Below are 20,407 nucleotides of genomic sequence, written 5' to 3'. Positions count from 1 at the left end.
CCACACACACACACAGCCCTACTTTGCACCGTCTTCGAGTGTTCCTGCCTGATTGGAACGCCTCTAGCAATCGAACGCTGTTAATTTCTCTTGCTTCCCTGAATGGTGTGTGTGTGTGTGTGTGTGTGTGTGTGTGTAGCAACTAGTCTACTGTACAAACGTAAGATTACATTCAATGTTCCACCTACTTTTTGCCTCTGGATCAACCCAGCATTGGCATGTGGCCCCAAAAGAAAATTCAGCCCTTGTTCTGAACAAATATTTCCAGTCCCTGCTTTTAAACCAACACTTTGGTATGTGGAAAACTTTAAGGCACAAAGTCCTTCCAGCAACGGAAACCTCCTCCTGGCGCTTCTATGGCCAACGAAACAACAACTGCTTAAAGAAAAGAATTGTGCAACATTTCAAACAGGTGGTTTTTTTTTTTAAAGACGGAGAGGAAAAACCAAGAGAGTTACACAGGTTAAGATACAAGTCAACTTTGAAGCAGAGGAAAGCCATCTCAACCCCCGACTGCATCGGCTAATTACAACTAAACAAAAAGAGGAACTTAAACTGTTTGCAATGTTTCCCAATATTTTTATTTTATTCCCCACCCCCAACCTCCCAACAGCATTACAAAAGATTGGTGGGTTTTTATTAATAATAATAATTATTATTATTTAATAAACCGGCTCCTCTGCAGTTCATATACAATCACAGGCGATATTTTTTTTTAAAACTCCATTTTATACAAACATCTCCAAAAAAAAATAGTTGGGAGTGAAGTATGGTAGGAAATATTGCTCACATTGCTAGTTAACATGCACATATGAAAAGGAGGAAAATTGTTAGTGCATACCTCCCAAGTGAAGATACAGCAGATGACTTGGAACACATTCCAGGAGGGAAGTCTTTTGTGCAAGCCCCACTGAAATGAACAGGGAGTTGGGCAGCTCTTGCACATTTCAGTGGGGCTGGAGCAGGAGGACTTCACAGCGGATTGGGTCCTTACAAAAATAAAAATAAAAAGAACTGAAAAGGCTAATGTCCACCAAATTAAGTTTTTCATGCTATTCTACTTTCCAGTACTATATTTTATTTGAGTTATCAATTCATATATACACAGCCGTGTAAGTAACACTTTTGAGGTATATAAGAAGAGATACCTGCACCAATATTGGGGAAGGGGAAATGTTCTCTCTGAAAAGGAGATAACTTTGTCGTGCTTTATACGCTGTTCTACACATTGGATGGAGCTACATGTTGTAAGAAACACAGGACGGCTGTCAAAAAGAAAAAAAAAGGAGCAGCTCAGTGTCAAATCCCTTCCATATCCAATACAATCTACCTTCTTTGCTGCTTCCAAGATGTCTGGTGTTTCCCCATTGCCACTGGGGGGAGGGAACCAATGATGTGATGTGAAAGGTTGGCAAGCACACAGAGGGAAAATTCGACCCAGGGCTGCCCTTTTGAGCAGCCGCCGCCCTGCATTTGTTGCCTAATGTAGTTCCATCCTGAAAGTTTCACATAAATACAACCAGTTCCAATCGCTGAGGAACTGTCGGCTGTAGGCACTTCCAAGCGCAAATTGTGGTCGTCACCAAAGCAACTCCTTCCTCTACACCCCATAGTCATGCACAAAAATGAGGCAGCATTTCCTTCTTTAGCCCGATTCCAAATTTCCTTTGCCATTCTATACATAGCTAGCAAAGTGAGTGCGGGTAGGTGGGAAGAAATTAACTTAAGGTATATGTTTTGTGCAACAAACTGATTCAGCTGTTTTGCTTTTGTTTTTTTAATTCTTCCTTTTTAAGCGTATGAATGAGGCAGATATAAATTTTCATTCACATAATGGAAAAAAATTCTCATTTATTAAAAATATCACATTTTGAGACTAGAAACAGTAAAGTGCATGAAAAGTTTAAAATAGAAGCTCAAGGAATCGTATATAGCAGCAAAGAAGCAGAATACAGAAAAACTTAAAGGAACACAGACACAACCTTTCCTTGTCGATTCGACTTTTTGCTGTTTGAAAGGCAGAGTCAGGCTCCATCTGCTCAAGAGGCTTTGCTGAAGCAACATCCGTTCATTCTAACAGGCTGTATGCATGAAACCTTGCACAAGCTCCACCGAAATGAACAGAGCTTGACAGCTCCTCTGAGCAAACTGCAGCCACGGCTTTCTGAAGAGATGGCATGTATGGTTTTTCTGCTCTTTCAAGGCAAAAAGCTTTTTATTATTATTATTAATGGCCACCAGGAAGAATGTGGGGGAAGGAAAGCAGAAGAAAAGTTTCCAAGTACATCTTAAAGGGAGCAGTTAACTGTTGGGAATGAACCAGCAGCTTAAAAAAAAACCTTGATAGAAAACAAAAGCAGTTAAAAGCATGGGATGACTATTTGGCGACTAGGTCAGGAAGATGAATCTGAGGATTGATGATGGCCAACACTTTCTCACCTTCACGTGGGAAAAGGGCACCCAGGGAAACCAGCTCTCATGCACAGAGGTGGCAGGTGCAAGGTGGCTTTCGGAGGCATTTCCTCATCTGCTCTTCTCAGCTGAATAATCCTAAAAATTTGACGGGGGAAGGGGAGGACGATGGAAAAGGTACAGCAAAAAAGGGACCAGTGGATTGGGTTGAAACGCATTTTCACTTTGTGAAAATCAAACCCAGGAATCCTAGCCGCAGATTATTAATGGAGGACCCCGCACCTGCCTCCTGGAAACTGCTGACAATCCCAAATTCTCCTCCAGTTATTGCAGTGTCTGTTCCCCAAAGCGGTCTGTTGAATTGCCAGTGCTGCTCTGCTGGTTACTGTCAAACCGATCCCATCCATTATGCTGGCATCCTTCATAATTTTTTGCAAGGGAGATGATTCTCTTTTGGTAAGAATCCACAGTTATAAGCCAGTAGTTGGGCCTTATGATGGCAACTGGAGCTTCCCCATTGTCAGCTAGGCTTGTTCCTTGTATAGCAATACACAGAGCTCACTGGAGTCAGAGATCTATAGGTTGTACACAAGCCCAATTTGTTTTCATGGGCTTGGACAGGATGCGAACTTCTACTGATCAGAAATGAAGATTACAATGAACAAATGGACCCTGGTATATGCAATTAGATGCTCCCAGGCAAATTCTCCACTGGAACAGCACAAAAACAGCAGGAAGTCTTGCGTCTTGCAGCACCTTTGGCTTTCTAAATTAACTTAACATTTCAGTAGAGATAAGAGCGCAGTCTGTGCTGCAAATAATTTACAACGGCAAGTGCTATCTCCAGTTACCAAACCTTTCCCAACAGGACCGAAACATCAAATAGACCTACTCTATTTCAGGATGCTGTTTAAAATAAAATAAAATATGAGAGTGGGCTGGGGGAAGAGCGGTATGGCTCATTTTGCTAAGATGTGAAAGAAAGCATACGCAAACCCCGCTGTCTGACGTCGTTTTACAAAGGCAGCTTCCCAATGAAACAAACAAGAGCCCGCCAGCTTAAAATGTGTGGGTTTTATATATTTATATATATATGCATACCTTAAAAGCAAAAACCTGGAAAAAGGGAACAAACAAAAACTTTGGTTCCAGCCCTAGTGCCAAATGGTACCAATATGCACCGGGGGGGGGGGGAGTGCAAAATTGTATCATCAACACATATAATGAGAGGAGCTTGAAGCAGCAGCTTTTAAAAGGTCAGCCATACTTCACTCCTACATACTTTGATTTACAACTGTACAGGTCCATAAACAAACAAACGGGTCCCAGCCCTCAAAAGGGGCAGGGGCCCCACTACCGCCTGCTGGCCAAGTGGATGCCATTGACAGGAGGCAGGAACAGAGGATGGAGCTCCAGCTGCGTCAACAGTGAGAAGTGGTCTGAAGGGATGTGAGGGTGGGGGCACCCGGTGATGTTGTTCTCAACCAGCCACTGAGGGTCCAAAGGCCCCAGGACACCAAGCACGTTCATGTGAGTGTTGGAATAAAAAATGTAGTCAATCACACCCTGCAGAAGGGAGGGAGGAAAAGTCAATTCAGAACGGGATCCTATACACAACTCAAGCCACCAAGAACCTTCTATGCTGCCTGTTTTGTTCCAATGCAATCCCTGCACCACCTGTTGCACTGCTAGGTAGTAAGAGATGTTGGGAGCGTCTCAACTGAAGCCCAGGGAGAAATGCAAGGTTGCTTAGAAGCTGGCTAGGGGGGGACCTGGGACTTGCTGCAGCTCCACCAATCCTATAAACAGCAAAGGTGGTTGCAACATAAAAGCAGGAGGAGATGCTTAAAGGAAAACATGCAGTGGGCACAGCCTTGGAAGCTGCAGCCAGGACTGGGCTCCCCAATTCAAAGTGTTGGTGCTGACCTTTAAAGCCCTAAACTGCCTCGGTCCTGTATACCTGAAGGAACGTCTCCACCTCCATCGTTCTGCCCGGACACTGAGGTCCAGCGCCGAGGGCCTTCTGGTGGTTCCCTCACTGCGAGAAGCCAAGTTACAGGGAACCAGGCAGAGGGCGTTCTCAGTAGTGGCGCCCTCCCTGTGGAACGCCCTCCCACCAGATGTCAAAGAGAAAAATAACTACCTGACATTTAGAAGACATCTGAAGGCAGCCCTGTTAGGGAAGCTTTTAATGTTTAATAGGTTATTGTATTTTAGTGTTTTGCTGGAAGCCGGCCAGAGTGGCTGGGGAAACCCAGCCAGATGGGCAGGGTATAAATAATAAATTTATTATTATTATTATTATTATTATTATTATTATTATTATTATTATTATTATTATTATTATTGCCAGTCTATGCTAAGAAGCACCAGCCTGCCTTTCATGTACAGGAGAATCGGAGCCAGGGATCAGAACCTAAATCTTGCATCTACTTCTTCATACAGAAATGGCATGAAGCAGGGTGATCCTGCAACAACCACAGGGATTGTGGCAGGCAGACTGCAACAGTGGCCATTCATCTGTGCACTTCAACGCATCTGCAACTGAATCACGGTCTAAGCTGAAACTACCCATAGGTTTAAATGTGTTTGGTTTGAATCACAGTAAATATAATCATCTGTCGTTCCAGTACCCAGCTGATAAATTCTTAGTTGCTTCTGCCACAGCTCTACTTACTTTGAAATCAAAGGTGTAATTGGTATAAGGCATCAAGTTGTTTTCGTAAGCGCTCTTCAGCTGGAAGCCGTGAGTGATTCTTCCTTCAGGAGCCCCGTTCTTCCCACTGCCACTGAAGTTCATGAGACACTCATTGTAACGCAGCTCCTTGAAATCTTTATGGTTGTCAGCTACTATTCCATTGCTTAAGTATTCCACGACACCTGTTTGCAAAACAAAACAGTCAATCTGTTGCTGCCGGATGCTAATGCTGAATTGTGCCACCTGTTTTCCTGTAGCTTAACGTGAACTCAGTTCTGGAGCTCTATGCACACCAACAGCAGCCAGGCTATTATTAACGCTGCAAATGTTTTCATGACCAGGAGGGAAGAATTATCACCCAAGTAGCTATATAACCACCTGCTTGAAATAAGAAATAAGCTATTTAGCAGTTAGAGAAATACCACCAGTAGTTGGTTAAGGGTGACAGCATTTGTAATTAGAAGGGAAGTGATTATTTATGTACTAAATGTAATTTATCATTCATCTGGTTATAAATAGCAGTTTCCCTGGGCAAACAACACTGGTTTAACAGAGGGTTTGCACTTGTTCACCTTACCAACCCCCAAATCTACCCTATTACCTCCTCTCCTCATTTTAGAATGCAAGACAACAATTCAGCAATTCACATTAAAATTTCCCCTTGAGACACAAGGCATTGAAAAAGATCATTTTCCACTAGGTGTAAGGTTGGTGGAAAGTTGATACAAGATAGTATTGACTTTCAATACCATGTCCCTCCCCCCACCCTCGACAGCATACAAATCGATATGGTTAATCTGATCCAGTAACATTCCCCTCACCACACACAAACAAGACACACTTGCAGCCCACCGACTGCAACCAGCCATGCCTTGGGCCCTCTGGTCTCTTGTTCCACCAACAAAAATAAAATACATGTTTTAAGTGATGCTAACACAAAAGCTTTAAAGGTAAAGAGACCCCTGACCTTAGGTCCAGCCACGGACGACTCTGGGGTTGTGGCACTCATCTTGCTTTAATGGCCGAGGGAGCCGGCGTACAGCTTCCGGGTCATGTGGCCAGCATGACTAAACCGCTTCTGGCGAACCAGAGCAGCGCACGGAAACGCCATTTACCTTCCCGCCGGAGCGGTACATATTTATCTACTTGCACTTTGACGTGCTTTCGAACTGCTAGCTTGGCTGGAGCTGGGACAGAGCAACGGGAGCTCACCCCATTGCAGGGATTCGAACCACCGACCTTCTGATCGGCAAGTCCTAGGCTCTGTGGTTTAACCCACAGCACCACCTGCGTCCCACACAAAAGCTTTACTCATATACTATATAAAAGAATGGAATTTTACTGTCTCCCCTTTTCCTGCCCTCTTCCCCCCTCAATTCCATATTGCCTGTAACAGTAATGTCTCACTCTGAATGTGACCGACTTGAAGGATTCTGTGACTTGAACACGGAGACTCTGCATGTACTACTGTTACCGAATAAAACCTTTTAATAAATACATTTTTAATAAAAAAGGTAAGTCTTAACTTTGAAGTAAAAGCAAAACTGCTATTTCTAAATACCTGAATCCGGCAGTGAGTTGAGATCTGCACACAGCACCAGAGGGATGGAATTCTTATCTGTTATTGGGCTTCCAGGCCGGCTAGAGGCCTTCTCAAGGATACTTTTCAGTTCCGAGACAAACATCATTGTCTGGACAAGTTTTACATCTGAATATTCAGGGTCCCAATGCATGTGGGCGTTTGCTATAATAAGCAGCTGGTTGTCCACAGTATGGAGAGGCTTCATACCTAAAGGCAATGAATTCTAAGTTAATTCAACTCCTTCCATGATACAGAAACAAAGCATTTAATTACATGCAAAGGAAATGTTCTTCACTGTGCAGATACTGCTGGACTTGTGGCCTGGAAAGGTTTATGTGAACAATAGAGCACCTCCCTATGGCCAGAGTATCTGTATTTGTCTCAATTTCTGTGACAGTGGTGGCCTGGTAGAAATTAAGGCAGTTGAGGGTACACTATGCACATGGTTGTGCCAATTCAGACCAAACAGTACTGTGTACTAGTCATGCGGCACACCTAGTGGCATCCATGCAGAGTTCCAGAGAGAATCGTGTTAGGAGAAACAAAATGCTACGAAAAATGAGGTCAGACTGAAGTAAGAAGGAACACATTCTTCCTGAGTGACCGCTCTAGCATGAGCTATGTGCTTTGGAGTGGCAAAGGCCACACCTGCACAGACAAACTCACACACTGCATGCAGGAAATACAGACACAGCCCACAAAACACTTACGCATGATGTCAACAAATAATTAAATAATTCAAATCAAATCCGGAAATGGCACGAGAGACAGCTGGAGAGTCCTTGTGGTTTGCAAGGAGACCCTCCCCGGAGTTTGAAGAGGAAATCCGGGAAGGAGCCCTGAAGAGACCAGAGGCACAGCAGGGCTTTGTTTACGCTGCTCCGCCTCCCTGCCTAACAGCTGATGTGTGGAGTAGAGTAGCGCAGCAGCAGCAGTATGGATTGAAGAGAGAGTTGGCCAAGAGGGTGTTTAAGGGGTGCTGAGAAGGTGCTCCCCACTTTACGCAATTTCACTTATGCAGGGGCCGGAATGTAGCTCTTGCGCAAGTGGGGGGCCGCCTGTACCAGGTTCAAGCTCTAACGTATCCTGTAGAAAGGATCACTGATGGGAAAGACCCGTGACTGAGCACTACCACAAGTCATAGCAGCCAGAACAACACTGGATAGACCAATGGTCATACTCAATTTAAGACAGCATTTTTGTTCATAGGGATGAACGGATCTGTTTCAGAAGTTGCTTCAGCAAAGCAGTCCACTGAGCTGGTACTGTTTTGTCTCCACTTAATTTGTACTATAAAGTGGCATTATTTCTATACAGGAAAGTTTCACTTGTTTAAACATTAGTACGCCTTATGAAGTCTCTCCCCCTTCGTGTTGAAAATGCCTGACACCCACCTGTCCCAAACAGTTCCTTATGCACCTCTAACACGACAGCAACGCCAATGTTGTCCTTTGTCATCACTCGATTCAACATAGCTTCTGATCCTTCGGAGTTCGCCATTGCCACTTGGTTGAATTCTACCGTGTGCTTCTGCACCAACGTGAACCTGAAACATGTAAAACATACCCAAGAACTCAGTCAACAGAAATAAAAATGCACAAAGGTAAAGGGAAAAAGAAAAAGACCACTAGAAAGCCAGGATATAAAACTTCTCCCTCTCATTTTTTAAATACAAAGGTCAATTTCATGTCCACATTAAAGCAACAACAGATGCTGCTTTGCGAACTTATCAGACACGTGTGAGGTATGGGCATGAAACAATGAAGTCAAATCAGCAAAAGTCTCTTACTTTTCCGTTTTGAAGAATACTGCACAACCATCCACATGCTTTCGCTCCTGCTCAGACATGATTTTGGCACGTGACTTTGGAGAAAAAAATCCATCATATCCACGCTCTTTTAATGCTGGCAGAAAGAGGGTGAAGTATTGCTCAGTTTCTACTTCCTGAAAAGGAACATCACACAGTGGGTAAGAAGGCTGGTGGTTTGAATCCATCCAGGGATAGCTATGGGCAGGATTCTTGCATTGTAGGGAATTGGACTAAATGACCATTGGGTCCCTTCCAACTCTGGGATTCTATGATTGTTAACATTGAAGAAAACTGTGCTGAGAAATGTAGGCTGTCTCATTTTTGCCTGTTTCAGGGAGGGTTACATTGGCATGGGAAGGACTGAGCAGTCACATTCACAAGTCATCATAAGCCACGGTTGCCAAGTTATTATGCTTTATTCAGAATGAACAATGGACAAAGGGCCCTGCAAAAAGTATTTGGCCAATGGCAATCTTTTGTTATTTTCACATCTTAACATGTTTTTAAGATGCTTTTTAAAAAATTTAAGCTGTAAGACTACAGAAGAAAACATGAAGAAGTACTTTGAAGAAATGCCCCTGACTTTCTATCAACATTTTAAGAAGAGAATACGGGAACCCTATTCCTACTATTTCCTGATGAAAATCAAAGGGCTATATTCTGTTATCATTACCTGAAGACTAATGATATCTGCATCCCAGTTCACAATTTCTTCCATGATTCCCTTTTTTCTGTATTCCCAATTTAACGCCCATGATGGGCAGTAGCCATAGAGCTGTCGGGTGGCGTATTTATCACACAACACATTATAACACATCACTGTAAAAGAAGCTGGAAGGAGAGAAAGTAAATATTTGGTGAAGAGAACGTTGAGGTACCACACACTTTTGACATAAGTTATCACCCCTTAGAACAAGGAGTTTCAGCGGAATTAAGTAGGTATCTCTGACTTAAAGGTCAGTTTTGCAAAAGCTTCCAGAATTCCTCTAATTTTTACATTGCAATTCTTTTATTTGTATTTTAAATGTTGTATTTTATTTTTGTGAGCCACCCAGAGAACTAAGTTGTTGTGTGGCCAACATAAAGACTGTAATTAAATCATAAGATTAAGAAAAAGAAACTTCTTTCAGATGCCAAGTACTAGTTTAAGAAGCTAGAGTTCATTAACCTCTATTTTAACTACATGGCTAACTGCTTTGCATAGGTGGAACTATCTGCATAAATAAACTTATACAGTACATTGCAGAGATGATCTAACATACTTTTCAGGTTTACATATTTTTGCACATTACCTCAGCCAGAACAGATAACATAAAAGGCTATTAGGTTTATCTTAAATGAGATAAAGCTGCAGCTCGTTGTGAATTAAATTATTCAAGTTGCTAAGAACCTCAGGTGAAAACTTAGATTCAACAGACAGATTCATACATTATGAATTGGCCCTTTCACCTTTAATGGTTCATATGAGCAGTACAACATCCGAGGATGACCATTCTGATATTTCTGTTAAAAGGACTTTTCACTTTCTCAGCACTCCTCACAAAGTAGCCACACATTCTTCCAAGTGAACCCTGCTCTGATATTTCACTGATCACATGCACAGAGCAAGTTTGAACAGATTTGTAGCACACAAACTGGTCCTCTCTTTACAAGTGGAAGCAGTTGTTGCTCAGTTACACTGACAGTAACTTCAGCACCAGCCCATTTGCCAATCTCTTAATGGTGATCACATGCTCCTGCCCCATAGCTTCTCCACTGAGATTAAGGCTTATGTTGGTACTGGCCCTATCCACAGCAAACTCTAATGAAGCCTCTTGAAGCAGGATCTGGTAACCAGCTGGGGGAAGGAGCACATCTTCCTCATTCTCTTAACTGGATAACGAGATTGCAAGCCTCACTTCTGCACATGGTCTTATGATGGCCATGGAGAAAAATGTTCCAATGACCCTTTCTGGGAGCAGATTTTGAGTAGTTAAAAAAAGGACTAATAAATATGTGGATTTGTATCATGTTACAAGCCATATGATACTACTGCAGACAGTTCAACCCCTGCCCCTTGGCTTCACCTTCTGCAGCAGCACAAAACTGGGGTCTTTCTGGTTCTCCTTGCCTTCTGCTGCCTTCAGACCCTCAAGGAACTTCCTGTTTCTGTCCCAGGCAGCTGCTTGGTTACACAAATAAAGCAGGCGGAGAACTCTCTTTTGTGGGCTGTGAGGTTTCTTCAATCATCATCAAGGATGAATAAAACTTGACAAATGAGGAGTGCAGCTGTACAAAAAGATATCTCCTTGCTTATCTTTAATTTACAGGAAGAAGAGAAAGTCACATAATTACCAGAGGGCAGAATTTGGTCTCGCTCTTTCAAAGTAATCCATGGCCTTGGAGGCAGCTGCTCCGGATGAACTGAAATATTGAGAAAGTAAACATTAATGAGCGCTAGAAAGCCCAGTATCCCTCAAGAACTTGCAATAGTCACACTCCATATTGTAGTACAGAAGTTCAGAAAAGAAAGCATTTAACTGCAAGCTGAAAGTGGGATATGGGTAGAGACAATGTTTAGAGGGTGCAGGTTTCTCGTACCTTTAGATATAGGTGGGCCCTGAACAGCACTGCTTTGTCTTTTAAGTAGCCTTTAGTTACCTTTTCACTTTTATTCTCACTGAGATCTCCAATGGTAGTACCAATTTTATTTGGGAACAATTATGCCTGATTTCCTTCACCTTCTCACTCACTCACTCACTCACTCACTCACTCACTCACTCACTCAAACATGCACACAGGAACCTAAAGGAACAGCCACATTTTGGTGTGATCACTTTGTTGGATCAACTAAAGCCTGTGTAACATCTACCCTATTGGCATAGTTGCCACCCAAAACTGATTCAAAAGTGCTGGGGGGAAATGTATGAATAGGTTATTATTTTGCCCATAAGGTTGAATGATCACAAACCATTATCAGCAACTGCAAAAGAGGTTCAACAGGCATGCAACATTCCATGTGATGGGAATAAGTTACAGGGTAAACAATTCATACCAGCAGCCTGTTGATCCCTTCCATATTGAAGGGTTTTTCCAGTGACAATCATCCCATGCAGGCTTAATTAAAAGATAGAGCATGGTTTCCACTAGGCTCTTCAATCCAGATCAACTGAGATTAGTTGAAGCCAGATCCAGAAAGCTGTTTTGAGTATGGAAGACCTGGTGTAAGTTTCCCAGCTACAAATGGTCTCTTTTAAAAAGGAATTATCAATATATACAGGCCAGTTCCTCCACTGAATGAATGGAAACCCTAACCAAGTAAGAGATGAATCCCTGATCTGTGAATAGCCACTACGTGGACCTTTGAACTCAAGATTCTTGATGAGCTGGCACTCAACATCATTGGGCAGGTGGTTAGGTATAAAGTTAGACAGATAGAGCCAGCTCCCAATATTACATCCCCCTGCAGTGTAACCGAGAAACAAGACCCAAGACAGAGATATACAGGCGGGAGTAGGATCAGGCTTGATTTTGAATGGTTGGGATCACTGGGGAAAGGGAACAGGGGTTTAGCTTCTATCCTAATGGTATCAAGTGCATGCCTTTACTTTAGCCCACATAACCAAATGCCCACCATGTTTTGTTACAGTAAAGTATACTGCATTTGTGGCAGTTTTGTCATAATAGGCAAAGGCAATCCTCCCAATTAGCATTGTGTAGTGTACTGAAAGGGGCACACTGTGTTGGGAATGCATAGCACACCCACTGCACCCTTCTAGGAGTGCCTGCAGTAGGAAAACTCCCCCTCTAACACAAATGCCATCTGTCATATAAGACAAGCATTTCGCTGCTATCAAAGTACAGTGGTACCTTGGGTTACAGACGCTTCAGGTTACAGACTCCACTAACCCAGAAATAATACCTCGGGTTAAGAACTTTGCTTCAGGATGAGAAAAGAAATTGTGCAGCGACAGCAGGAGGCCCCATTAGCTAAAGTGGTGCTTCAGGTTAAGAACAGTTTCAGGTTAAGAACAGACCTCCAGAACGAATTAAGTTCTTAACCCGAGGTACCACTGTAAAGGCAAACACTTCTTACCTGCTAGATTGTCAAGCATGTAGTTCAGTAACTTCCGTGTTCCATCTGAGTCCTGGTACAGGCTGAGAATATCTTGTGATAAAGGATTGCCTAGGATAAAAGTGAGACATTGAACATCAGTTAGAGCCCAACTTCTCATTCAGAGAGGAGGACGGTAGATTTGAAAGGGGTGTCCAAAAGCAGTATCTGAATTCCAGAGGAGTGAAAGAGTGGTCAGGGCGTCAGACTTCAAGTTATAAGAAAGGAGATTCTGATTAAACATTAGGAAGAGCCTTCTGACAGTAAAAGCTGTTTGAAAGTGGAACAGGCTCCCTTGGGAGGTGGTGACTCTCCTTCAGTGGAGATTTTTAAACAGAGATTGGATGGCCATCTGCTATGGATGTTTTAGTTGAGATTCCTGTATTGCAGGGGTTGGACTGGATGACCCTTGGGGTCCCTTCCAACTCTACAAGTCTATTATTCCAAGGGCTTCGTCTGGTCTGGATACAGCAGGAAGACAGCAAGAAAAGGGCCCAGCAAAAACCCAAAAGGACAGTTCAGGACTTCTCCCAAAGCTTATTCATGAATAAATAGATAACGAACAAAATAGTAGGCTAAGAAACCCATTGCCTACATTTTGCACAAGGTTTTGTCCTTCAACCCTACAGGTTTCTTTGGTGAGAAGACGGATCAAGGAATTGATAAAGGAAAGAAAGGATAGAGAACAAGGAATCATGGACATGTATGGTTTAATATTTCAGTTACCTTTCAAACCTAGTGTTTGCAGCTGGAATAGCCGTCCAAGTTCATAAGGCAAAACTCGTAACAAATTGTTGTTTAAAAGCAATTCCCTAAAGACAGAAGAAACACGTTAGCAGGGTCAACTTTAAAAGAATTCAAATATTGTATGTTCTGTTTATCTTGCAAAATGCCAACTTTTGTTCTGATATTCCTTTGAGTGGCTCCATTGCCGAAGGGGAAATATGTGCGCATTAATGCACACATTAATGGCCACAAATAAATTAGCTATACAGTGGTTAAGTGTCTGCAGTTTGGTGTTCTGGAACAGCCCGCCAAGCCAGGTGCCCTCCAGAGGCTTTGAACTATAGCCCCTAACCATCACCTCTGAGAGAGGTGAAGATTGGTGTAATTATGAAAGGTAGCCTAATGATATAACCACATTAGGAGAAATGTGAGGGTGTTGCTGCTGCTGCTGCATTCTCTTCTCTCCCCCTGTAATGTGTAGTAAAATGTAACGCTGACATCCTAGCATTGTCCATTTCCTCACCCCCCTCCATCATCATTGGCATCATGTGGGCAATGTACAATATGAGCCACCAGAACTTGAGTATCATACCATGTAGCACCACCCAGTACAGAATCTGAGTACATCAACAGCCAAGTTAAACTGCAACATCAGTTTAATAGCTGGACCAAAGCTAAAGTTGCAGCCTAAAACCTTTCTGTAATTATTTTGTAAGAGGCAGTGAAACTCCTCACCTGAGAGACACCATGTTTCCTAGTTCTGCTGGTAAACTTCTGAGTTTGTTGGATGAGAGATCCAAGTAAACCAGATTATGAAGCTTGGCAATATCAGGTGGAATGCGAGTCAGATAGTTGTCATTGAGGTGGAGAGCAGTCAAGTGTGTTAGTGACCAAAGAGACGTACTTAAGCTCCGCACTCTGCCTAAAATGAAGAGCATGTGGAGAATGTTAAGCATTCAGGCAGCTGTTTCTACAAGTATACTGATAGTTTTGCAAGAAAAATGTGCTGATTTATCTTTCATGCCCACCACAAAACATAATAAAAGGCAGGATATCTGCTATGACTTTTTGGCAGCTAAAAGGGTTGTTTTTTTTTGCCAAGGGGAGGAGGAAGAAAGAGGGCTTCCCTCCAATTTGGAAGTGGGAAGGAAACAACACTGTAGTCACGTATTTTAATTATTAATTAACTAACTAACTACATTTATATGCTGCTGTTCGTCAAAAAAACCATTGGGTACTTTACAACATAATACATAACTTAATATCTACACATTATAGAAATCAAAAGTTACATAAATACAATTATAATAAAAATACATAATAACAGCAAAATAATATCATAACAGCAAAAGCATAAAAACGAAGGAAGAGAAAATCAGATGCAGGCTATCTAAAATTGAAATAATGCACAAATATTACATTAATTTGATGATATCAGATGGGTTGAGTTCTATTATTCCCCATTAACACCCCTCACCTTCATCCCCAACTATAAACGATAACCAACAAGGGTCTAACCCAATCCCTTCTGAATTCATATTAATTAATGATTATTATTATTTAATGGAGCTATGCAACTTTCAAGTTACTTGAGCTTATTGTAGAAAATTGTACATGAAACCACTTTGAAGCCACTTTTGGAAGTAAGTGATAAATAGAAAACATGTTTTATTCAGACATGAACATTAGATGGTCCCCCCCCCCCAATTTCAGATCTGAGAGGGGGCAGAACAATAGAAACACACACAATTCTCTGTCCAATCACCCCAGATTCATATCTCTAACTCTTACAGTGCCTTTTCTAAGGCATTTCATAAGGGATGCCCACTTGCATTTTAATAATGTGAATGGTTTCAAGTGCTCAGACCGCAGGCAAACTGAAACCAGTTATCTTGAAGGCAAGATTTTCACACACTGATGAACTTGCCTCTGAGGACCTGCTGATCCATTCACAAGTTTTATCAGGCAGGTGGATAGATACCTGGCCTAAAGCCAGAGAGAACCACCTCCACCTCCCACCTGATAGGCAAATCATTTCATAACTCACCCGAGATTTCCAATTCTGCCCAATGGGACTTCTTCCCATTGGCTACCTCCTCTGCTGACATGATGGTGTAAATTCTGCGAGGATCTGGAGGATCATATTTTTCCTTTGGCATCCCTATTAGTCTGAAAAAGAAACCATATGATCACCACATTGTGCTACCAATATTTTTCTTATCATTAAATGGCCCACCAGACTGAGACAGAACCCTAGTGTATAACATGTAAGACAGAAGCCTTGTCTGTTACAAGCATCCCTCCCAGTGAGTAATGAACTAGACATGATGGCAGACACTCTGCATGTTTAAACAGAACTATTCCTGTTATGTATGCAGGGCAGAACTGGGAGAAGAATACGGGGCACATACATGAGAAGCACAGAATCCTCCATCCAGTCACGTTTGCTGCTTCAAATTTCTCTCTCTCTTTAAGCACTTTCAGCTGATCTTAGCTCAGATACTAGAAATCACAACAGCTGGACAAAGACTTAAATGGCAAGCACAGGGAATGTTCAACACCCCACACTGGGATTCTGCCATCATTTCAGCAGTTAAATGTTTTAGCCACACGAGGCAGTAAAGGTAAAGGACCCTTGGATGGTTAAGTCCAGTCAAAGGCGACTATGGGGTGCGCCGCTTATCTTGCTTTTCAGGCCGAGGGAGCCGGCGTTTCCCCACAGACAACTTTCTGGGTCATGTGGCAAGCATGACCAAACCGCTTCTGGTGAAGTGGGACACCGTGACATGTGTCAGAACGCATGGAAACACTGTTTACCTTCCCACCACAGTGGTACCTATTTATCTACTTACACTGGTGTGCTTTCAAACTGCTAGGTTGGCTGGGAAAGAACAATGAGAGCTCACCCCGAACTGCCAACCTTCTGATCAGCAAGCCCAAGAGGCTCAGTGGTTTAGACCACAGTGCCTGCAACTGTCATGTCTAGTTTGGCCTTTAAGCAAACGCTGGAGAAGAATTGAACTAAGCACACAAACAAGAAAACCCAAGATGAGCAACATGAATTAAAGTGATGAATGTTTCTCCCCAAAAGCTCACAGTTCAATCTTTTATGGTTGATAAAATTATTTTTCTGGCCTCAGCATGATATCCCAAGAGAGATACTATTTTTGCAGCAATTTAATGATGATTCCCAGTTTCTCTTCATGAACTAAAAACAAAAATTTCCTGGAAAACTTGTAACTAGGTATTTTTTTCCTAGTCAAAGTGTGCTGTTAACAAAAGTGATCTTGATTAACTTAAAACATTCAAACCTTGGAATATAACACACAATTAATTGTTTCTTAGCCTAACGATTATAAAAAGCTAGTGAACTATGCTTTCCTTTAGTACTGACCCAAAATTTTGTGGACAGAAAAGTTCTTTCTTCCTGAATTCAAGTTAGTGAAGAAAAGCACAATTTGGGGGATGATGATGATGATTGACACTGTAGACTATGAGATACAAGAGTGAGTAACTTGTGTTTAGGAAATTTTGAGATCCAGGGTCTTCAACTTTATTTCATAATAGCCAGCAGGCTAGACTATGGAGCAGAAGAGGGATCCTCTCCCACCCCAGATCAAGGTATTCAGTGGTCGTAAGTCTCCCTTCTATTCCACCTTCAAAGAAAGCTGTCCCTGGTCATCCAGACCTCCCACTTTATCAGTCCTGGCTTTGAACTCTAACTTGTCAGGAGAAAGGGTTGAGGACCATATTCCCTTGGGGGAGAATCTGTGCAAGACCAGATGCTGGCAGTGGGCAGGCCAGACCCCAAAGTGGCTTTTCCCTCTCTGCCACCTTCTCTCACTTTCCCAGTCTTCCTCTTCACCACCACCCAACAGGCTGCTAGGGCAGGGAAAGTTCACTCTCGTCAGAGGTGCACCGATTCCCTGCAGAAGGCTTTCACCCCCTCCTCCCTCGTTCCACCTGTTCTGACTCCCTCCACCATTCCCCACCTGGCTCTATCCACCCACATGTCTTTAGGTGCAGAGCCAAAGGTTGCCCACCCATGGGAAAGACGAAGAGAACTTGATAGCTCCAAAGCTCTATTGTAACTAACTGACTTGAAATGAACTTGTAGCTAGCTAGTCCCTGCAGTGTACAAATCTAAATCTCCAGGCAAGCCCCTAGTCACACTTTCTGCCCTTAAAAACTGCTGGCTCTTTAAGGATAGATGGGAGTCAACAACAGCCCTTTGAATACCTCCACCTTCCACCCTGATTATAATAAATCTGTGTTCTGCAAGCTACATGTAACCAAGTATGTTTCTTTTGAAGTACGTCTAATTTCAATGGGACTAATTCCCATGCAAATATCATGATTACTGCCTTAGATCTAATAGCTGTAAATCAGAGAGAGCTGCTGGTAGAAATTTTAATGGAAAGTTTCCATTTCACCCTGATGGACTGCTACAAAAAATGGTGTATCTTTAAAAACAATTTTAAAAAAATTCCAATTAGCAAAAGATTCATGGATTATTGGTGGTTCTTTCATTGTAACTCGATGTACGCTGCTTTCTTCCAGTGAATAATGCTGTTAGTCCTAGTTCAGAGTACATGTCAGTTACTGTATGTCCACAAAAAGGTTTGAAGAACTGAATGTACAGTGATCCAGTTTGGCAGAAACATGTTGAAAAGACCTTGCATCCCACGTATGTATCTCAAGAGTTGGCATTTGTGTTTAATAGAGACAAAACAAACCTCCAGGCTACAAATTTCCAAAGGCATCCTTGGAAATACAAGTCGCCAAAAGAATTGCATTCCAGCCTGAAACACAATTGTACCTAGAACAAGCAACCATTTTCTTAAAATAGCTGTTATCGTTCTAAACACATCCATTGTGGAAAGGACTCCTGTACCCTTAACAGTGTTTGAGAAAAGGATTTTGAAAGGGCAGCATAGTGCTGCCACCCAAAGAGAGGAAAAGCTACAAATGGTGAAATACTCCTTTCACGGAATTATTCAAAGAGACAGGAGCCCCATCTGGGACTGATTATCACAATGTTTTATACTTATTAACGTGGCTGCTTTGAGCTGTAAGTCTCTGCACAATACTCTCAGAAAAAGTGACAAGGTTTTTAAAAACAAACAGACAATCTCCACCATACTACTACTCATTCATACAGAACGGGAGAACGATGGTGTGACAGGGGCAGGCCGGCCTGTGGCCCCTGAAGTTAGTAGCTGCAGATCTCACATCCAAATAAAAGACTTGAGAGTAGAGGCAAGGCAGAGCCCTACCGCTGCCCCCCAGCCCTCACCTTGCCTGGCCTCTGTCCGGCCCTTCCCCACCCCGAGACGGGCTTTTACTCTGCCTGGTTGCCCCTGGCCCGGCCTCGCTCACTGCCTCCCCACGGCACGCTGGCTTCCTTTCACCCAATGGAGCTGGAGAGACCCTGGATGAGGAAGGTGAGGAGCCAGAGCCTTTTCCAACCCTCTCTCTTCTTTTATTCCCTTTTTTCCTTTTCCTTCCTTCCTTCCTTCCTTCCTCTTCCTCCTCCTCCTTCTACATAAAAAGTCGCTGTTTTGCTTCATTGCTTTTCCTGGGCTTTTTCATTCATTATTTTGTATGCATTCCACACACCCCCCGAAGAGGGGGAGGCAGCTTTCTTTCTATTTATGTCTCTCCCCGCCTCCCATTTTTCATGCACGAATTTTGCTGCATCCCTCCCCAGCGCCCTCCGATGGGATTCAATCCTTGGCTTCTCAAATTAAAAAGATATTGGGTAGAAAGACTAGAAGCATTTCTGTTCCCCATCCTAGAGAGCTGTTGCCATTTGGAGTTGCTGATGTGGCTGTTGATGAATAACTGCTTTATTCCATTATTACAGAGTTCAACTGCTGTGTGTTTTCTTCTAAAGCCTAATGGTTTGGTTTTATGTTAACTCACCATGAGAGAATGGGACAGTAGGGATACAAATGTTTTACAGTGCAAGCCTATGATTGTTCCAATAGTCTCAAGTAGTTTGCTCCCAGAAAAGTGGTAAGGATTGCAGCCTTAAACAAATAAACTACAGTAATACAAGAATGACAGGCTCTAGCCCCATTAGCAATCCAATTTCTGTTAGCAAGGATCCAAAAACACACAGAAAATGTTGTTTCTTCAAGTTCCGATTAAACCAGTGGTGTCCAAACTTTTTTCAAAGAGGGCCAGATTTGATGAAGTGAAGGGCCGGGAGGGCCAACCCTAAACGGATTTTGGACATGCCTGAATTAGACCATGGGTCGGCAAACTAAGGTCCGCGGGCCGGATCAGGCCCAACTGCCTTCTAGATCTGGCCCACGGACGGTCCGGAGATCGCCAGCACACATGTTCATTTCCTCTCCCTCCCTCTCCCTCACACGGTGGCGCTTTTCTCCTCAGGGGCAGAGCAATCTTGTCCCACACTGGGCGCCGTCGAGTATGCTAGCCTGCCTGCCCGCCTCAGCAGGGTGGTGCTGTGAAGGGAGCGTGTGACGCTGGCTGCCAGTTGCTGCTGCGTTTTCCTCCTCCTCCCTCTCCCTCAGTCCGTCTGTCCTTCCTTCTCCATGCCCCTTTTCCGCACCGCTTCCTTGCGCACTTTCTTCACCGCCACCTGCCACCCTCCCTCCTTCATTCCTTCCATGGCGTTCAGCTGGGTAGTTGCGGTGGCCACGGCCGCCACTTGCGGGTTGGTGGCAGGCTCTGTCTTCTCCGCGGTGCCTCTCTGGAAGAAGCAGGTGGTGGGTAAAAGCTCCAACAATGCTCCGGTTCCCCTACCTCCATCTGTGGCTCCTCCGCCAGGGCTGCTGCTTCTGTCTTCACTGGCCAACACAGCCTGCTACCCCACCACAGTGCCTGACCGGCTGGAGAAGCCCAACTACAGTGGTACCTCTGGTTACATACTTAATTCATTCCGGAGGTCCGTTCTTAACCTGAAACTGTTCTTAACCTGAAGCACCACTTTAGCTAATGGGGCCTCCTGCTGCTGCCGCGCCGCCGGAGCACAATTTCTGTTCTCAGCCTGAAGCAAAGTTCTTAACCCGAGGTAATACTTCTGGGTTAGCGGAGTCTGTAACCTGAAGCGTCTGT

The 20,407-nt window shown here is 43.3% G+C and overlaps 1 protein-coding gene across 3 annotated transcripts in view; it reads right to left on the bottom strand.

Annotated features, from left to right (window-relative positions):
- Positions 1–399: 399 nt before the first annotated feature.
- Positions 400–20,407, bottom strand: part of CNOT6L (CCR4-NOT transcription complex subunit 6 like) — a 38,513-nt gene continuing 18,505 nt past the window's right edge. For all 3 annotated transcript variants that reach the window (XM_081207119.1, XM_081207120.1, XM_081207118.1), the window contains exons 2-12: positions 15,369–15,490; positions 14,057–14,243; positions 13,322–13,407; positions 12,578–12,667; positions 10,837–10,905; positions 9,176–9,333; positions 8,482–8,636; positions 8,087–8,238; positions 6,672–6,899; positions 5,090–5,292; positions 400–3,978 (exon numbers count right to left, since the gene is read on the bottom strand). In XM_081207119.1, the coding sequence (XP_081063245.1) occupies positions 3,766–3,978; positions 5,090–5,292; positions 6,672–6,899; positions 8,087–8,238; positions 8,482–8,636; positions 9,176–9,333; positions 10,837–10,905; positions 12,578–12,667; positions 13,322–13,407; positions 14,057–14,243; positions 15,369–15,480 (1,653 nt within the window). In that variant the 5' untranslated portion in view covers positions 15,481–15,490 and the 3' untranslated portion in view covers positions 400–3,765. The remainder of the gene's footprint in view (positions 3,979–5,089; positions 5,293–6,671; positions 6,900–8,086; positions 8,239–8,481; positions 8,637–9,175; positions 9,334–10,836; positions 10,906–12,577; positions 12,668–13,321; positions 13,408–14,056; positions 14,244–15,368; positions 15,491–20,407) is intronic.

Source organism: Podarcis bocagei, assembly GCF_964188305.1.
Source record: "Podarcis bocagei genome assembly, chromosome: 9".
Classification (NCBI taxonomy): Eukaryota; Metazoa; Chordata; class Lepidosauria; order Squamata; family Lacertidae; genus Podarcis; species Podarcis bocagei.
Note: the sequence above shows the minus strand (reverse complement) of the source record. Positions and strands in the feature narration are given on the sequence as shown.